The sequence below is a fragment of the Bos indicus genome, chromosome 17, assembly GCF_029378745.1.
Source record: "Bos indicus isolate NIAB-ARS_2022 breed Sahiwal x Tharparkar chromosome 17, NIAB-ARS_B.indTharparkar_mat_pri_1.0, whole genome shotgun sequence".
In the NCBI taxonomy this organism is placed as follows: Eukaryota; Metazoa; Chordata; class Mammalia; order Artiodactyla; family Bovidae; genus Bos; species Bos indicus.
In genome coordinates, this window is record NC_091776.1 from 67,338,037 (window position 1) to 67,358,230 (window position 20,194).

General features: G+C 42.8%; 1 protein-coding gene across 2 annotated transcripts in view; it reads right to left on the reverse strand.

The window, feature by feature from the left end:
* PITPNB (phosphatidylinositol transfer protein beta) overlaps nt 1-20,194 on the reverse strand; it is a 61,293-nt gene that overhangs the window by 7,992 nt on the left and 33,107 nt on the right. For both annotated transcript variants that reach the window (XM_019977656.2, XM_019977657.2), the window contains exons 8-9: nt 11,892-11,969; nt 312-422 (exon numbers count right to left, since the gene is read on the reverse strand). In XM_019977656.2, coding sequence (XP_019833215.1) covers nt 312-422; nt 11,892-11,969 — 189 coding nt within the window. The remainder of the gene's footprint in view (nt 1-311; nt 423-11,891; nt 11,970-20,194) is intronic.

The following is a 20,194-nucleotide window of genomic DNA, read 5'->3' on the forward strand; positions in this document are numbered from 1 at the left end:
AGCCAGGGCCGGGACCCAGGTTCCCTTGGGGACATGCCAAGGGCTCCGCACAGAAGAGCCGGGTAAGCCATCAGGAAAGCACTTGGCACAAAAAGAATGCTTTGCTCTTCCCCAGAGAAAGCCCCTTAGAGCCTCCGCTGGTGTCTGATTTTGCTGTTTGTAGGGAGAAAAAGGAGGGCAGAGAGGCATTATACTGGGACAAGAATTTCACCCAAATGAGAAGGAAAAGGTGGCAAGAGAGACAACACCCCACTCACGGCTACCTGCAGTCTTAACCCACACTTAGTCACAGCGTTTGGGACAGGCTTTACCTTCTGGATGAAGTTTTCTACTTTGCTCTGCAGGCCCCACCACTTGAATTTGATGGTCACCAGCTTATAGGCACACATCTGAGGACAGTCAGGGTTGTTTGCCAGCTCCTTCTGGATGAGGAAAAGCAAAAATGGGAAATCACGACTTGAACGTTTAAGTCTTGATTAAAGCTGACTGCTGTGTAACAACATCACAGACGTCTACGAAGAAAATCACACCGTATGGTTTAATGCGGGTACCTGAGAATCTGAAATCATTTTAGCAAAAGCAGCAGCATTCCCGTGCTGCCGACCCTCCTTCCACAGAGCAGGCTACTTCCTGGTTCTACAATTTAACAGGCACAGCGCTCTGCCTCAAATCACACTATTCGGAATTCACATTAAGTACCAAATTCTATTCACATCGTGTCAATAGCACGCCTTTACTACGTGGAGGTCTTCCTAACGCCATTATCCCACTCCCACCGTGGATGTGCTGGGGCCTCAGTAAGAACACCATGAGGAAGTTTGTCTTCTAGCGCTGGCAAGCGCAGGGGCACTGCTGTTAATTGAGGTATTTTCCAACCAAATGAGGGGACATGAAAAGGTATGTAGTAGCAAAAATCATCTATCATCACCAAGTATTTGGAAGCAAATTCCACACGTCAGGACTTTAATTTCCACGAGTAATTATATCTCATAGTTTAAACGTAGTTGAGAGTTAGGGTCAAAAGGGAAAATAATGGGGGGAAAAAAAAAGCAAGGGAGAAAGGGTGGGGAACCATCTGGATTGGAAAAACAAAATGTTTATAATTTACTTTCATAAGAAAACAAAAAAGCAATTAGAATTTGGATTCTCAAAACACGTTACCCTAGGTCCAAGAGTATGAAAACTTACTCTGGATTTTTAGGTTCAGAAATAAGAAAAGAAAAAAAATTGGAGTGGAGAGAAGGAGTGAGAGGAGGCAGAAAAGGAGGGAAAAAACAAACACGACAAAGTGTTAACAACTGTCAAATCTAGGTGGAGGTGTTTACAGTTCTCTGCTTCTGGTTTCTTGACTGCTTTTGAACTTTTTCATTATAAAAATTGGTGGGGGGTGGGCATTGCAACCCACAGCACTGCTGATGATCTCTGTGGTGCAACTCAGCACAGGCGGCTGTCCTGGCACAACACACGAGCAGGTTTACTTGGGGGAGAGGGGTGAGCTGGGGGAGAGTGTGAACCAGGAGCTCAGCGCACACTTCAGTGTCCTCACCATGGACCCACTGTGCATCATGGGGTTCTCCCACGGCGGTGAGTGCAGGAGACGGAATGCCTGCCTGCTGGAGCAGAGAGCCTGGGAGGGGCCCACAGCAGTGAGCGAAGGCAGCCGCAGACCCGTGCCTGGACCTCCCAGTCCAGCCCGGAAGGTGGGTCAGGCTCAAAGATTCCCAGGTGGCAGAGGTGGGGACCCCCGGCAGTGGGGAGGGCAAGGGCTGTCCTGCCATCTCCCGGCTCAGTCCTGGTGTACTTCCAAGAGCACAGCCATATCTCAGGACTGTCATCAGGACTAAATAAGGCAGGGTATGTATGCTCCGTGCTTAGCTGGTGGGACTCAGCTGAGCATGCATTAGTTCTCTCTCCTTTATTCTTACATAGAGTTCAAAGAGTAACTTGAATATGCAAAACAGCTTTTCAAGAAAGTTTCTCAAAAGAGTAGCAAGTTAGAGGGGCCCTTTCTACAGAAACTAAATTACGGGGTGAAAAGGCACACGCCTTTTACAAGGGTCCTCCCCTTCTCGCTCACTGCTCTCGGGGTCACCCAGCACTCGAGACACCGGCACCGGTGCAGCCACCCCAGGCGCCCCTGCCGCCTGCTGCGCCCCCCTCACACGCTCTCCACTGGCAGCAACTTCGCTGTGTGTGAGCAAGTGTTTCCAGCCAGCCACAGGTACATGCATTTTTTAAATGATGAATTTCTGGGTCTTATTCTAAAGCCTCAAGATTATTCTTCATTTATGTAATCATAGCAACCAGGCCACATTTCACTTCCCCCCACCTCCCCCTTCAAACCCTCAATAATGTTCCAGTTTCAAGTGAATTCTATGATACATGAAAAAAAATTCCACTTTGGTATTATTAATAGGACTCAAAAGTTCTGTAGAGACCTGCATGATTGATCATCTTTTCTCAGAAAACGTCTTCTGTAATAACATTTCACCTTCTGAATAATGACCTGGTACATGGATTAAATCAATGAGGCAGCACCACAAGCATTTAAATACAAACATTACATACAGCAAACTGTCCTTTCGTAGGTGAGTTCTATGTCAGCAGAGAAACTTGACTAGCTTATAGCTCTATTTTTCCAATTTCCTTCCCATAAAACAGAGAACAATGTTAAAATTCAGCATGGATGGGTACATGTGTGTGTGCACGCACGTGTGCACACACACACACACACACCCCCTTAATTTGTGAACAAGTTTAATTCACCAAGTATTAACTGGGCATCATTTACAACCCAATCTGTGCTAGGTGTTATCAGAGGACACAGGTGGCTGGTAGACAGGAAAGTAACCATGTATAAAAGCAACGATGAAACCAGTACCCTTGGCGCCGACAGTCTCTGCCAGAAGGGCACCTACTGTGGGTGCTGCGCCCTGGACTCCCATCTCTGACCTGCAGGCCCTGCACTTAACTGAACTGGGCTCTGGGGTCTACAAGTCAGTCCACAGCCTTCCCCAGCGGGCAGCGAGCTTCTCAGGGCCCAGCCTCGTTGAAATGTCAATGACAAGGCTGGTCGTTTACAGATCATTTTTTCAATAAGCGATGAGCCAGTGTGGAGGTGCGCTCTTATCCAATGAGGGTCAGTGACAACGCTCACATGAAACACATCTGGGTGTACGCAGAATAAGGCATTTAACACAGTGAGGCACGCCTAACAGCAGTGCCAGACTAGGAGTAAGGGGCTTGGGCTGCAAAGTAACCTATGTAATGTAGTCGGGGTTCTTCCCTGCCCCCGCCAGCCAGTAGAAGTGAACACTGGGCTCCATTTGACCTATTTATCCCCCACTGACGTGCCACTGAAAGCAGGGGTGTGAGCTGAGTGTGAGGGGTGGGGTTGGCCCAGGGCTACAGGAGCTAGGCTCATGTCCCTCATGTCCAATGGCTCATCTTAAAACTTGCTATAGTTTTGCATTTTATTCTATAATATGCCCAGGCTTAACAAATATCCTCCTGCCCACCAACTCTGGCTGAAACGTCCTCTTGGTGGAGAACCTCTGATACACCACGGATGAGCCCTAAGACACCTTCCAGGAATGGAACATTCCAAGGTCCCTATTAATTATGGACTACTGAGAGCTTCGTTCTCAAACTCCAAGTCGCTAGACAGCCTGTGCTAAGTGAGAACCTTGGGTGTTTCTAGAACACCAGCTCTTCAGAAGCCACCCACCCCTCCCCCCATTTTATAAAAACAGCAGGATAAAGCATGGTTCTAATTAAAGAGTAAGTTAAATTTAATACACACATGCCTACACCAAGCCGGGCCTCCAAGAACAGAGCACACACACCTGATTCCAACAATCACCCGAGTTTGCTTCTCACATCTTCCTAGTGACTTTGGCAGGCTGCTCAAACCAATTAAAACGACTACTGGTAATTGACAAAATCTACTGGTCTACAGAATGTAGTTTAGAAACTGTGAGTGATAGGACAGAAAGGAACCAGCTCTCTGAGCTCTCGTCCACAGACGTAAAAGGTATAGTCAATCTGCTTTTGGTTTTCTATCCAATTATTAAAAAAAAAAGTTCAGGGAAGAATATGGAAATCAATTAAAAAATAAACAAGTGAACAAACAGCCTGCTGCCCTTATTTCTTGGCCTAATTCTCCATAATATCAACACGCAAGGGGGAGGCACAGAGGTGACATACAGAAACATAATCTTAAAGAGCCTTGGAGAAAGATGAGAACACATAAGTTATATATTTTCAGTTACTAATACTGTATTACTATTATTATATTACATTATTAACATCTGTCGTATTTGAGATCTCACCCAATCTAAAGATGACTTATGCAATTCACCTCTTCATCTGTGCTATGGTGTTAAAACTAGTGACAAAATAAAGAAAATAACTTAAGAAAAGTCTCCATTACTTAATGATGACAGAAAATAATGAACTTGACTATAAGTGGTTTAAAAAAAGCATAATCTTGGCATAATCTTTCTGGGGGGGCAATGGTCTGACACTAAGTAATTAAAAAGTCTTAAAGCTGCTTATATCTTATATAGATGCCATATACACTTCAACCTGATAATTCTACTTTCAGAAATGTATCCCAATTCATCAGGTAAGAAAATAACAACCCTGCAGATCAGTTTACAACAGCACAACCTTGGACTTAGTAAATGCCATACCCACTGAAAGAGCTGGTGAAATACCTCCTAGGTCTTCCAAACAATGGGCTATTACATGAAGGAATAAAAAGCACAGTATGAGTATAAATAGGTATCTGTGTATAGCATAAACATCTATAACAAAATAAACTGTGAATTAGGGAATATACCAAATAGCAATAATTAAATGGTGAGGCTACAACTGCCTTTTTTCAAAACTTCATAAACATGTATCATTTTATAATCAAGAAAAAACTAATATACTTAAAAAATAAGACTTATTAATAAAAGTTTTTGCTGTCAGCTGAGTATTTTAGGACAACAATTTACTTTGCCTTAAATTATTAGTATCTGGGATCTATTTTAAATCTTCATTCACCTTTGATTACAACAATAAATGTTTTTCTGCCTATTTTTGATGGTTCATAAATCAAAGCTAAAAGTTGAATTAAGATCTTTAATATATAACTTTAGTCCAGTCCATATTTAATTTTTCCTCATCTTAAACTTCTAAAGCAAAAATGAGGTATAAATGTAGAGTAAAATATTATCAACTCTTCAGAGTTACCAGAAGTATTCTTATGAAAAAATGTGTAACCTTTAAAAAATGTGAAAAATCTAAATGGGACAAAATATTGCGACCCCATATTCTGAGCAGTGTTCCAGAATCTAGATACCCCAAAGGAGTTTTGGCTGGTCTGCCCAGCCTTCAGGAGACTCACGCGATGCTGGCCCAGGGCAGAGTCTGCTCTCTGGCCTTCAACAATACAAATGTTTTCTGATTCTTTCCTCTTCCACCAGTTGGAAAAAAAAAAAATCCCCTAACAAATAAAGCCATAATCTAAACGTGGATCATTCACAGCTAATTCCAATCCAGCCCAACCCTAACACTTCCTAACCTAATATAGGAGAAAATAAAATTAACTTGTATTTAATGAAAATACAAGTTTTATACAGATTATGGCATGAAAACTGAAAAGAGCAACTGAAAATAAAAGGTAAAGGATGGTGGGTTACCCAAATGTAAGAATCAGAAGTTCTATAAAAAACAGTCACGGGCTAACAGAAGAACCCCAATCACTCGTCTCCATGATTGAATTTCAGCTGCAGTACCAGCTAGTTGTGAAATGTTTCCAAAATTGTATTTAAATAGTTTGTGTATTCACTGAATTCCTTACATTTCACGTTTCTAACTATAAACAGAACCTCTAAACTCAAATCATGTTTTTAATTTAACGACACATATTAGGTTACCCTGAGGCATGCGGACAAGGCCTAAGGGAGAGTAGCGTATACTGAAGCCACACAACGGAATCAAACAAAGCGCAGCGTGTTTAACCGGAATGGCGAGCAATCAGCCCATGCGCTCACGAGAACTGGTTTCTTGGATCTGTGACAACATACACAAATGTAAAAGGGGGGTGGCGGAAACCCCAAAGGCATTCTTCAAAATCATTTTCTAAAAATGTGCTCCGCAGTTTCATCCTACATGTCAACTGCACATATACTCTTTCCTATTTAAAATGTGTTGGGATAAAGACAGAACAGATATACGCTGCATTTAACCAGTTAACATTTTGCAAGAACACAGCAGTTTCTATAAGGCTCACACCCCCTTCATATTTTAATTTTTCAATTTTAGACAATTTGAATGCTCAATTTCAGCTGCTGATTTCGTAAGGTTAAGTTTCCAGCCCAGATTTCACTAAAGAAAAGTTAAAAATAAACGTACTGCTGGGGCTGTTGCCAGTGCACCCATCAGTAAACATCAACAGAAGATTACACTACGTGTGTCAAGTATGTGTGCCGAAATCTCAAGCAGAGCCCGCTTCTACCATCCCCAGCCACTCCCTCAATCTGTTCCGACTGTGGCAGCCATGTGGACAGGCCAACACTGGACGTTACATTCTCTGTAAGTACATGGCATGTCTAACACTGATGTTTACTTAAGATGGCTAACCTGAATTCAGTGGATACTTCCTGAGTATCTACGCTGAGCAGACAGACTCCTGTACTCAGCACTGTACATATCAAGCACGCTGGACATGGGGCCTACAGGCTGAGAGTCTGGAGGGTGGGGATGAAGTGGGTGGGGGAAGGGAGGGAGTGTGAACCTGTGAACTGTGTCCCTGACGTGGGACACACCAAGGGCCATGAGCAGGGCGTCGATGATGACACTCAGAAAGTTTCAGAGTCAGGAGGTTCCTATATGGGCAAAGGCTGTCAAGTGGAAGAAGTAAACATGGGATAAAGTTCAAAAGATTAAACTAACCATAGGTTAAACTCATATAGTAAGTTTCACAATAATAAAGACAGCAAAGCTTACTGCCTGGGAGAGAATGATTGGTCACATTTTCCATGTCTCCACACTTAATATTTTTGTAGCTCACAACCATTTTACTAATCAGAACTCTGACATGTGCTTCATGCTTGTGTCCAATTACTCCAGGAGTGACACCAAGTACAAGTGAAATCACAAGTTCACCCTTCAAGTGAAACGCACGAAGAGAAGTTTCTGTCCCTGACAGTGTCAGGAAGACACAAGAGGCCCATCTTGTCAATGCACTCTTCGCATCCGAGTGGGACACCCCATCCGTCCACACCCAGTTCTTCAGCTCTGTCCAAGAACAGAGGCATTCAAGGGCCCAAAATACGGCTGGAACTAATCATGTACTGCTCCTGCGGAGCTCAGCTTCTGGAAGAAACAGAATGGCTCTTCTGGTATCCTCTTAGGAGTTGCATAATTAATACACACTAAGGGTGAAACTATGCCAAAGCCGTTGACTGTGTGGATCACAATAAACTGTGGAAAATTCTGAAAGAGATGGGAATACCAGACCACCTGACCTGCCTCTTGAGAAACCTATATGCAGGTCAGGAAGCAACAGTTAGAACTGGACATGGAACAACAGACTGGTTCCAAATACGAAAAGGAGTACGTCAAGGCTGTATATTGTCACCCTGCTTATTTAACGTATATGCAGAGTACATCATGAGAAACACTGGGTTGGAAGAAGCACAAGCTGGAATCAAGATTGCCGGGAGAAATATCGATAACCTCAGATATGCAGATGACACCACCCTTATGGCAGAAAGTGAAGAGGAACCCAAAAGCCTCTTGATGAAAGTGAAAGAGGAGAGTGAAAAAGTTGGCTTAAAGCTCAACATTCAGAAAACGAAGATCATGGCATCTGGTCCCATCACTTCATGGGAAATAGATGGGGGAACAGTGGAAACATGCCTAATCATTAACTATCATATAAGAAAATTAGACCATGCTATAATCTTCAAAGGTGTTGTTTCAGTTGGTTAACATGACAACTCCTCACCCATCAGAGAAAGCAAACTGGAAAATTAAAGGCATCCACATGTAAATGGATAAGTCACTGGTATTGCTAATCACAACCAATCACAACACAAAATGAACCACAATATGGATGTGTATAATCTACACATACATATATGTATAATACTACACAGAAGAAACAGACTTATATCCATGAGAAATGCATGGTTTTACCTTGAAGCAAAAATGTTTATCAGGTTATAAAATACTCTATTATTATGCAGACTCAATCAAGTGTTGAGACCTAAATAGCAAAATATAATTCATGTGCTCAGATTTTAAAAATTCTTTTTTTAGAAGGAAAATGAATATATATACAACTAAAGTCTGAACCTCTAGGTTTGTAATTTTTAAAAAAATTAAAAACCTATGTATCATACCATAAACTAAAGAAGTCTGTACTCTTAACAAATACAGAATACATGAAAATCTATTATTCCCTGGTAACCCCATGACCCCCTGCTAGCAAAGGCTCTAAAACTGTGCAGCCTCTGCTTTACGACTGACCCTGGGTCAAGCACCCATTAAACACTCATAACCACGAGGGGTAAGGACAGGTGAACCAGGATGTGATGGACAATCAATCCCCAAACACCGAAACCATGGGAACCCCTGGACACTAGACAAAGAAAAGGAATAATTATGTCCCAAACAAGGTAGCATATTCACTGATCTCACTAAGTCCAGAAGATGATAGAGGCTTTTTATTTTCAAAGACAAAAGCATGACAACAATGAAAAAGCTACCATTTATTGTCCACTCCCTCTCTGCTGGGAATATAACACTCATTAGTTCTCACACAAACCATCAGTTCAGTTCAGTTCAGTCGCTCAGTCGTGTCCGACTCTTTGCAACCCCATGAATCACAGCACGCCAGGCCTCCCTGTCCATCACCAACTCCCGGAGTTCACTCAGACTCACGTCCATCGAGTCAGTGATGCCATCCAGCCACCTCATCCTCTGTCGTCATTCCCGACTTAGAGATGTGGAAACACGCTTCAGAGTTAAGTTATTTAACTCACAACTTGTAAGATTCCTGATGGGTTTTTAATGGGTCTCTCCTAGCGCCACTGTCTCCTAACAGCTTCCCAGACCACTGGAAATATGACTGGTATTAAAAGAAGTATCAAATTCTGGCAAATATCATGAATAAGAGAGCCACACCCCTGCCATGATACAGGAGGGCAAAAAGGTACGTATTGGTGAGCCAGTGTCTCTGGATTAGGGGTAAAAATCTGCTATGTCTCCATGCCTTATACATCTCTGTGATGAGTACTGAATCAAGTATGACAGAAACAGCAGACGTTTCTCCTGTGACTATTATCTGCGTTTCTGTGGCCAAGTTTCTCATCTATAAAACGAAGCAATTGTATTTACCTCATAGGAAAACTGTGAAGATTAAATACAACCTCATATAGTGCCTGGCACCAAGAAAAAGATTCTTTTCCCTCATCCAGTCTGGTGCAGACAAGCAGTAAATACTGTAATAATTCAGAAGGAAAATACCACTGTGGGATAAGTAAAGGGAAGTTTCAAAGAGATCATGGGGCGTGCACGGGGCGGTGGATGCACTCTGGAATGTGTTCTGGTAAGGCGAGTCTGCGGAGGGGCACGGAGCGCCTCTGGAGCGCAGCAGGACCACCAGGCAAGGCAGCACTCGGTCCGGAGCACTGTGACACACAGCCCTGGGGGAGCAGGTCCACAACGGGGTTTCTCCTTCCCCTCTGCCCCGAGCACCATGCACTTCTTCCCTATTCCCGTATTTCAGAAGGACAGAAACCTTCAGCTATCATCCTTCCATGGGGCTCCCTTTGGTGCCATGCAAGTAGGGTCTGCTGAACAGAGGCAGAGGATGTCGATAAGGACAAGTCAGTCCCTAGGTTCCTATGATTCCAGCTGTATCACTGACTAGTCAATCCTTCTTACTTTTCATTATCCATCTCAGCAGTAAGCGATGGGTTCCTTAGTTATTCTTGACTACCTAAGTTATTTCTGAGATCATGATAACTCACTGAAATCCAGTTAAACAGTAACCCAACTTATGGAGTAGCTGCACCTGCCATCATCTGGCTCAAGTTTAACAACTGACAGGCAAACGGATAGAATGGTATCATGATCAGCCACACGCTTCCTGAGAAATCACCTACTGTTCAATCCCCCCGCCACACACACACACAGGGGGTAAAAATTCACTACACTGCAACCTGAAAAAATGCAAAATTCACATTTCTAAAACTTAAGCCTCTTCTAGAAGTTTAAGTAACCATTAACGGATAATAAAAAGACAAAGCAATGTTAGTTACAGAGGTACAAACCATAAATAAAAAAGCAGTAAATGTCATATCCCTAGTTCCCAAAGGTTGGAAATCAGGTAGAAATCAGAATGTCAAGCTACGTTTGCTGTCTTTTGTAAAACTGGCTAGGAGTTCCTACAAGAAAGACAGGCACCCAACATAAATAGCCCACCACATTATATAGCACCACCGTTTCAAGTTTATGCTTGAAAAACTGACAATGTGAAGAAAATGCAAGATTTAATTCACCTCCATGTCTCAAGCTCACAGCCCCGTACTACTCCCTGAAAAGAGGAGCTGGTATTACTGGGACCAGACAGCCTGTGAGGACCCCCGGCAGCCTCGCAAGCAGCCTCCTGTCTATTCCAGCACAGTTCTCTCTCTCTCTCTCTCTCTCTCAAAGCCTGTGTTAAATCTGTTAAATCTCAGAGAAAAGGCTTCTCCTCTGACTCAGGGTGAGCTCTAAAGTTCATGGCGAGAAATCTTGAAGGGGGTGTTTTTTTTTTTTTTTTTTAATCCATTAGAGTAAATTTAGAACACATATACTGAACTTGTCCCTTAATTTCTAAGAGACATATATCACTTTCTGGGTATTGAGTCTCTAGCCATGGCCATTAAACTGGTAGAATCTTGAACCAAACTCTACTCAGAGAACAAATGTGAAAATAAGATAATTATGAATCATTTCTGAGAGAAGAAAGTCAGACTCATTCTTCATTTTAATTGATGTGCAAGACAGTCCCAAACAGTCCAACACCCGTGGAGAGCCACTCACTGGGTTCTTGTGGTGCTGTTACAGTAATCCCCTATCTACAGGCAACAGCTAGCACCTAGACACCATTTGTCAATGACCCGTGACTGGCTTCAGCATAAACAGATTGGTTACCAAGTAAAATCCCATTGGTAGAGAATCTGCTTTGGGCATGTTTAGGTTTTTATGCTCCTCTTCTCTTGTCAAATTAGCTGTAATAACTGGCCATCAACACATTAAGCCTTCTCTAAGGGGTTGTCATTTGGTTTAGCGGATGTCTTTAAAATCCATTATATTTCTATAGCGATTTACATTACTACCTGGACACTGCTTTCCTTCCAGAAATAAAAATAAGGATGTGCTCTTTATTAGACAACAACCACTTGCCATCAAGACTGCTCTCTGGCGCCCTGCTTTCCAAAAGATGACTGTTAAAAGGCCAGGAGCCTGAGCCCGGGGAGGGTGAACTTGTTCAGTTTCTACTAAGACTAAATTTAAAACTATCAACCTTCATTTAACATAGACTTCTGTACTGCTTCAAGTCTCAAAAGAGAACGTTACAATCCCCAAAGACTAAATCACTTGTCTCTTGTAAGAGTTATCAGAATAGCATTATGCTCAAAGTGACAGCCTGGCTCTGTTCTGTTTGTTAATGCAGCACAGACTTGCTGGCCAACTGCAACTGGCTGTGAGTCCTTATCGCAAATAAAACTGTTTTTGTGCCATTTCTATTTTTCACTTAAACGTCGCCAGCTCCTCCAGACTCAGGACCTGTCAAGTGTCCTGCTGCCAAGACTCTGCCTGTCAGAAAGGTCAGCATCCAGTACCTTCCAGTTGGGTCCCAGAGGGCCTCTCTTGGTCTTGACGGACTGGAATAACGCTGGGTCTTCATCAGCTTTGTAGTCCTGCAAAGCAAAACAAAGTCAGAGGCGGAGAAGAAAACCAGAGAAAAATTTCTACCCTTGGCCAGAATAGCCCTTTGCAGCTACTAAGCACAGGACAGAAACTGCCTGGGCTCACTGTGCTTTGCATAAATGCAGGGAAACGCTTCTATGCGACATGAAGTTGTCCGTTGGGTTCTCTTTGCTCTAAGCTTTTACCTTAAGGCAAAACAACTACATAATAAAAAGCAATACAAGTCTTGATCAACAAGTACACCACAACTGGTTGCTGGACTGCTGTTACTATCTCTAAGAACAAATTTTTAACACTTCTCAACAGTTTCAGCATTTTGATATACTTATCATCATACTCAAGAAATTAAGCAGATCCACACCAGTTCTGAAATGCCCACGAGACTCTAACACCTGCTGGAGAGCAACTACCATGACTGGAAACAGATCAGAACTGTGGGTTCTGTGCACCCCAAGCGCTGCCACGTCTGGGTCTGAGGTGGAGCCCGTCCGTGGAGAGTCACCGGTACAAGCGCCTTAGGGACCACCACACTCAGGTCAGTCCCGCATGGCCAAGTGAGGTGAGGGAGGGCTTTACGACTCCGTATGGGACTCAGTTACAAGCATGTCACAGGGCACGGCCCTAAAATCTAGGTTTTATGCAAGGTTCCTGTGTGTGTAAATTCTATGTCCCTTAATATAGTCTTTCTGGTAGAATGGAAAATACAAGAGAAGTAAACCCCTTTAATCCTATGTGCTTTACGGAAGTTCTTTTGTCATTTCGCACGTACACGTACATAATCCACATACAGAAATTAAAAATTATTTTTGAAGAGCTAACGTCCAGATTTAAAAAACAAAGTGAGTTATAATACTAACAGTGAACAGAGGTCGGGTGAAAATATTACAAAAGGACAACCCCTTTCTTCTTGGGCAGGGGTCCTTCTAAAGCAGGGGTCCTTCACAGGATTTGTGGAGGACCACATACTTTGAGAAAAATGCCCAGACAAGTCAATATGAAAAAATATCAGTTTTAGAGATAAAGTCAGTGCAAGCACTGAACGCACGCCAAAGCACAATACAAACTTTCAAAATCAAAGAAAACAGGCTGAGAAGCAGCAAATCAAGACTCGACAGTTATTCAGTAAATGCATATGGCATGTTAGTAGTTTCCAAAGAGAAAGTTACAAATATATCATATGAGGAAGGAGAAAAGCGAGGTTCAGGTACATAACAAAACTTCTTTAAGGGGTGGTAACTGGGCAAATATGTGACCTTGAACTCAAAGCCTGTCTAAACGATTACAGAGGCGAACCTGACTGGCGGCGTTGGGCCTTGCTGCTGAAACACGCAACACGGCACAGACACAGGAGGAGGTCAGCCAGCACCTCCAGGACAACAAGCTGGGATGAGCCGACTGCAAGGAGTCGGACAACTGCAGCTACCCAGTGTGTCTGGGCATATCAGCAGAGTTCAACTACTGTCAGCTAACAGGAATTCTTAAATCCCAGTTTAGAACCGCACCCCAGAATTAACAACTTCACTGCGGACTGAGGGGGGAAAAAAAAGAATCAACTGCACAGGTGGTCCTGAGACCAGGATTCACAGTGAGACACCAGCTCTCCTGCTAACAAACAACCGAGCAACGTTTTCTTTTAGGCCAGAGCCTTGGAAACCCAGAGATGAATTCCATTTCCTCCAAAACTGAAAGCATTTAACATCCTATCAAATAATCACTTTTGACATCACCTCCTTCGATTCAAGGTCTATTTACTGAACAGCCATCATGGAGAAGGGTGCACTGCATCAGCACCAAGCAGCGCGCAAGATGCTAAGAGGTGGTCTGGGGGTCCGAGAACAGAAGAGCCGGCACCTGGGTCTGGCTCCTAGGAGGTCAGTGTGGCCGGGATCAAAGCAAGAGAGACAAAGAAAAGGTACCCGGAACCACAGGGATCACATGTCCACTGCCAGCAGGGAATGGAGAGAGGAAATTACAGTCAGAATGGAAAGCAATCAACACCAGCTGAGGAAAACTGTTTTTTTTGCTAAAGCGCATTGTGTTAAAATCTTTTATGATAAAATTTTAATTATCTGTATAATATTCAGAGGCCTGGCCAGTGTTTAACACTTACCAGTTCATCCCACTTGAGGGAAAAATACTTTTTTTTTTTTTTTTTTGCATTTTTACTAAGCAGGGTGTGACCTTACTGTGAGCAAGATGCCCAAGTTTTTGCTTTTTCACAAAATCTAAGATATTATGGAGCCCTGCATGAGCTGAATAGTAAATAATCACATTCCCTGACTCTGAGAGACTGCCAGTTACAGGCTGCTCCATTATTTTATGTACCATTAAGAAGGGAAACACTAGGCCAGTAAAACACGCCACAACTGGAAGGCAAATCTGACTTTGACTATATTAAAACATGAGGAGAACGAGGGAGGGGATCTTAGAACGGACGAAACAGAGACTGCAGAACTATCTCTGTGGATTCTAAACTAGCCAGCTTCAAGACAGAAAGAAAAACAAAGTCCACAAAATACAGTGTACACAAGAGTCAGCAGGACCGACAGCATCCAACAGGGCAGGAGACACACCAAGGCAGAACCAGTGCACGAAGAGTGAGCTCGGTCCACACTGTCATCAGCGTGGACGACTGTCACGTGGAGGCAGACTAATTAGGGGTGGGTGCCCCAGGAGAAGGGCCGACGCAGGCTGCAGGATTAAGGCGGCAGCACTAAACGTGAAAATGTCAGATGGACTTCTGGACAACACTCCTTTCTCCGTCCTAACCCCATCCAGCACCACACCAGGGTGACGACTTACGGGATTTTTCAATACTTGTTTGACATAAGTAACTGAAAACTATGGAGTGACAGTTATTTCAGAGCCTTCATCATTAGTGCTGTGGACTGGATAACTTTTCTGAACCACAGAGTCAAAACATGTTAGGGGGGGAACCGCATCCTGAAGACCACCCAAGCCGCCTGGTTTCCCAGGTGAGGAAGCCACGGTCCAACAAGGAGGTGGCACGGCCTGCCCACCTGGGGACCTGAACACCAGCCTCCTCACCTTCCCTCTGTCCCAGGCTCATTGTGGGCCATCACACAGCAAGACGGCAGAAGGGCACCCACACAAGCCACACAAACGAAACACAATTCAAAACCAGCAAGCAGCAGCAGCATCACAGATACCAAAGTGGATTCTCCTAGAAGGCATGAGTGTGTGCACATAAAACATCACACACACACACGCACACACACCCCCTCCAAAGCTAAGTCTCCCCTCTCTGCTCTTTTCCCTTGAATACAAAGCAGCAACATTAACGATACACTGGAAATGTTAACAAAACCCAATTATTAACAATAGCACCTTAACCTTGACAGATGAGGAAAATGCCTCTTGTCAAAACCTAGGAATTTTCGCACTTTTTAATGTTAGTTTGAATACATAGATGTTTAATCAGCTGAATTAAGTAGCAAGATATTAACAAGCAGCAAGCAAGTGTGGTTTTATTAACCTCACTTTTGTATTTATATAACATTTAGTTTTTTGAACAATATCTTTCTGGCTACAATTTTATCTTTGGGTATCCAGTTTTGTCTTTCTATATTTGAAATCAACTGGCTGATTTATATCCGTATCACAATGAACAAATATATTCCTTCATGTATGACAGTTTCAGCATACAGAATGCAACCTCAGCTACCAATTATAGCTGCAAATGAGCAATAGTGTGGAATGAGACAGCCTGCTGGCTTTGTTAGTATTCCGTCTCCTTTGGGATCCCGTGGGGAAAGGGAGGCTCTGATGAAGAGAAGCCCTTGGCTCATGGTTTATTGTGCTTGCCACCAGCTGCAGACTTCTCATCTCATTAGTTTTTTAGAATACTGTGGGTGAAGACAGCTGTAGCCTACTTGAGTCTTCAGCTCCTGGGTATTCTGAAGGCTGAATTTGCTATGCACTTTCTGTAATCCTTGGGAAAAAAAAACACACAAAAAAACAGGAGATTCACTGGGCCAAGGAAATGTATTTTTTAAATGAGTTTTAAAATTATGTTTAAAAGCAGAAAAATCTTATTGCTAAGGTGCACTGTGTTTAAAATTCTTTTATGATCAAATTTTAATTGTCTGTATAAAATGCCCAGAGGCCTGGCCAGGAATAAGGGCTCAGTAAAACCATCATTATCAAGTTAGGTGTAGTGTCCCCAGACACTGCTCGCTCCACCAATGCTAGTGCCTGAACAACAGAAAAACACAATGGTATCAGCATAAGGTAGATGCGGACCAGTGTTAATACAACTCTATTTAATTGAAAACTCTGTTTAAGTAACAAAGGAGGCAAGTCAAGACGCCCTTTGGAGAACAAATAAAATCTAATATGGTAAATAAGTGGATTACTGAGTCTCCATGCTGGAGCCACAGAATACATTCATTAAATTCTTATAAATAACTGTTTTCTGTCACTGGAATACAAAAGTTGTGCTACCTCTTGGGTGTACATCTGTTACTCACTACAGCTCTCGATAGAAACTCTCAATAGAAACCAGATTCATTCTGAAAACAAAGAATATAAGTTTTATGAATCTGTTAGCAAAGTGGCTGCGCCCCCAAGCCCAAATGCAAGTACAAAATCTGTGCTGAGCCAACCCGAACGTCCTTGAGCCCAGACTGAACTCATGATTATGAATGGGGAAGGGAGCAGGAGGTGGGGGTAGGCTGGCAGGAGTTTCTTAACAGCTTGTGGAAAAATCGAGAGCTCCCGACACCAGAAACTGCTTAAAGAACCACGGCTGGGTCACCGCAGGTGAGGTGACGCTACCTGTACAGTGAGAAAAGGAAACGCCGGCCAGACCCACGTATGTGAGCAAGTCCCCACACCTGCCCAGCAGAGTGAAACAACTCTGCCCCACACCTGGCAAAGAGAAACAACTCTAAAGGGTAAACAAAAACTTGAGAGGGATATTAGAGTCCTGCAGCCTGCTTGTAAAATGCTGTCCTTTAGCATAAGATGATTAATTAGGTGTCTATTCAAATAGCTCAAAGATAATCACCAAGTTTAAAATGCAGATACTGCTGCTCAACTCAGCAGAGCTCATTTCCTCTAATCACACCCTAAAAGTAAAGACCAGGATGGGGAGAGAGCTGAATTAAATAGGAAGATAAATAGCAAACATCATTTATTAGCACTGCGCTGGATTTTTCAGTACTGTGGCACTTAGACAAAAGGGGTTCCCAGACACTATCATCACTAACCCCAGTGTGTAACTCACTGGAGCTGAGAAAACCAAGTGACTCCAAAGGGGAAGCCTATTAAAAAAATAAAAATGTTTGCATTAAATTTTGCCAAGTAACAAGAGGTGTAAAGAGAAATTAACATTTACTAACTTGTTTAAGAAACTCATTTCAACATATTTTCAAATAAGCAGCTTTCTTTCCGATTTTTAATTACATCTCCCCAGTGACTCCTCACCCTTTCAGGTTCCCACAGAGTACCATTAATATAGTATAAGTAAATCTTATTAATTCAGGTCCTACCACCTTGGAATTTATAATAATTTGGACAGGGGCTGGACTGAAGTTTATCTTTGCATGATCTATGAAAAAAAGATTTGCTACACAAATTAATAGAGTAACAAGATCTCAGGAGGGCTGTTTAAACAGTTCAGAAGTGTTTTAGAGCAATTCAGAAGCATTCATTTGCATATAATTATTATGCTAATTACAAATCATTCTTATCTATTCATTAAAGCAGATTCCCAAAGGACCACTAATTGTCAATAACTTGTTGGCCTAGTTTCTGTTGCTGAATGTACCTCAAAGGAACAGAGTGGCATTAAAATATATTCTCTAATTCAGCCCTCTCATTAATCCTTACTGGCTTCCCACCAATGAATCCTTAAAATGGAATTTTTAAACAACTGCCCTGAGAACTGAGAAATGCAGTCAAACCTACATACCCAAGCAGAACACTTACTTGTAATCTTTTCAACCTCACAGAGACCCTGCACAGTGAGACTTCGGGTGGGCGAGCATGGTGGACAGGGGAGGCGGACGGAGGCTGTCACAGGACCCTGTGCTGAAAGGTGGCCCCAGCCTCCGGCACTGCTGGGCTAGAGCACAGCTAGGGCAATCGCCTCCTCCATTCTTTCTCATCTTGTCCGAATCACAGCCAGAGCCTGCCAACCCTGTCATGTTTATGAAGGCAGACCCCTCAAAGCCTTTGGAAGGTTACAAATTAATACAGAAAGAGAAAAAAAACCCAGAATTTCAGCCATGAAAAGAAGTTACAACCAAAAACCTGATGTCAACAACCCAGCAGGGAAACCAAATAGCTGGGGACCAGAAGAGGGGCTTTCCGGGGAGCCAGGGCTGGTAGGTAGCCCCCAGGTCTCCCCTACAGGAGTCAGTGGGCTACTGGTTTGGAGGAGCCCATACTTCATGCACAAATATACGATGTATTTGTTACTGTCACATGTTTATTACTATGTATTTACATATCACAGCATTAAAAAATATATTTTAAACTCTTCACATCAATGAAATTAAGTACCAATACACCAATAAGTCAGTCTTATTAAAGATGATTGTTAAATATTATATATTTTAAAATTAAACTGCACATGCCTAAAATGTAAACAGTAAGTTTAGGAAAGTTTTATTAATATGTGCTGTGCCTAGTCGCTCAGTCGTGTCTGACTCTTTGTGACCCCATGGACTGTAGCCTGCCAGGCTCCTCTGTCCGTGGGGATTTCCCAGGCAAGAATACTGGAGTGGGTGGCCATGCCCTCCTCCAGGGGATCTTCCCAACCCAGGGATCGAACACAGGTCTCCTGCATTGCAGGCAGATTCTTTACCAGCTGAGCCACCAGGGAAGCCCAAGAATACTGGAGTGGATAGCCTTTCCCTTCTCCAGGAGATCTTCCCAACCCAGGAATCAAACCAGGTCTCCTTGCATTGCAGGCAGATTCTTTACCAGCTGAGTTACCAAGGAAGCTTCCCTGATGGCTCAGATGGTAAAGAATTCCTGTTTTTAACATAAAATGCATTTTCTTAAATGACAGTAGATCGTAGAACATACTACGTTAAATTCCTTAAAGTGGGAATATCCTCTTGAGAACCTACAGGGCGAGCCCTCTCCAGTACAATGTTCATTCTGGTCCATGACCTGGGCTTCAGGCACAGCTGCTCCTAAGTCCCAGGAGCCCTCTGATTACATTAGCACCAAATTAATATGGCTTCCCTGATTCCTCAGCAAGTGAAGAATCTGCCTACAATGCAGGAGACACAGGACAGACAGGTTCAGTCCCTGGGTTGGGAAGATCCCCGGAGGAGGAATTGGCAACCCCCTCTAGTATTTTTGCCTAGAAATCCCACGAACTGAAGAGCCTGGCTGGCTACTGTCCAAAGGGTCTCAGAAAGTCAGACACGACTGAGCGACTAAGCTCAGTTGCTTAATTATAAAATTAAATATAATATTTAATTATAATAAATAATTATTAATTATAAATATATAATTTAAATTATACATTTTAACTTTAAAATATATAATATTTAACAATCATAATTGCAGGGAAAATTTTAACTTTTGGTTTTTTTCAAACAATAATACAAAATCTGATAAGCAGGATCATTCCTGCTATTGTTTTTGGAAACCTTATTTTTGTTCTGGGCACACACCTCCTCCTAGTTAATCCTCCTCACAACCTTGGGACAAGTACTACCATCGCAACTGGGGATGAGAAAGTGAAGGTCCTGCCCAACCAAGTTCACGGCAGCTGAGCAGGGCTAGGACGCAGAGATGCTGCCCTGTGGACAGCCAGGCTCAGAAAACTTCACTGCAGAAATGCGATATACTTTACACTCATCACCTGATAAGACACAAACACTTCACTCCCAGATCAATCTAGAGAACCTCTCCTTGAGGGCTTCCACTGCTATGGGCCTTCATTAGGAATACACTTTAGAAACTGGATTCGGAGCTGTTTATGCTGATTTCTTTAAAAATATCTGTCATTAGCTGCTCAAAAAATAAAAAAAACCCACAAAAAAAGTTTTCTCTTACCAGACCATTTCTCTCCACCCCAGGAAAACTTCATACCTGACCACCTCCATCACCCTCTCTGATTTTTTTTTTTAAACTCTGAAACCGTGCAAGAAATTAGAAGTAAACACTAATAACAGGTTCTAGTGGGAAAAGTATCTTCTACCACATAAGCTGGTACACGCAGAGTTTTCAG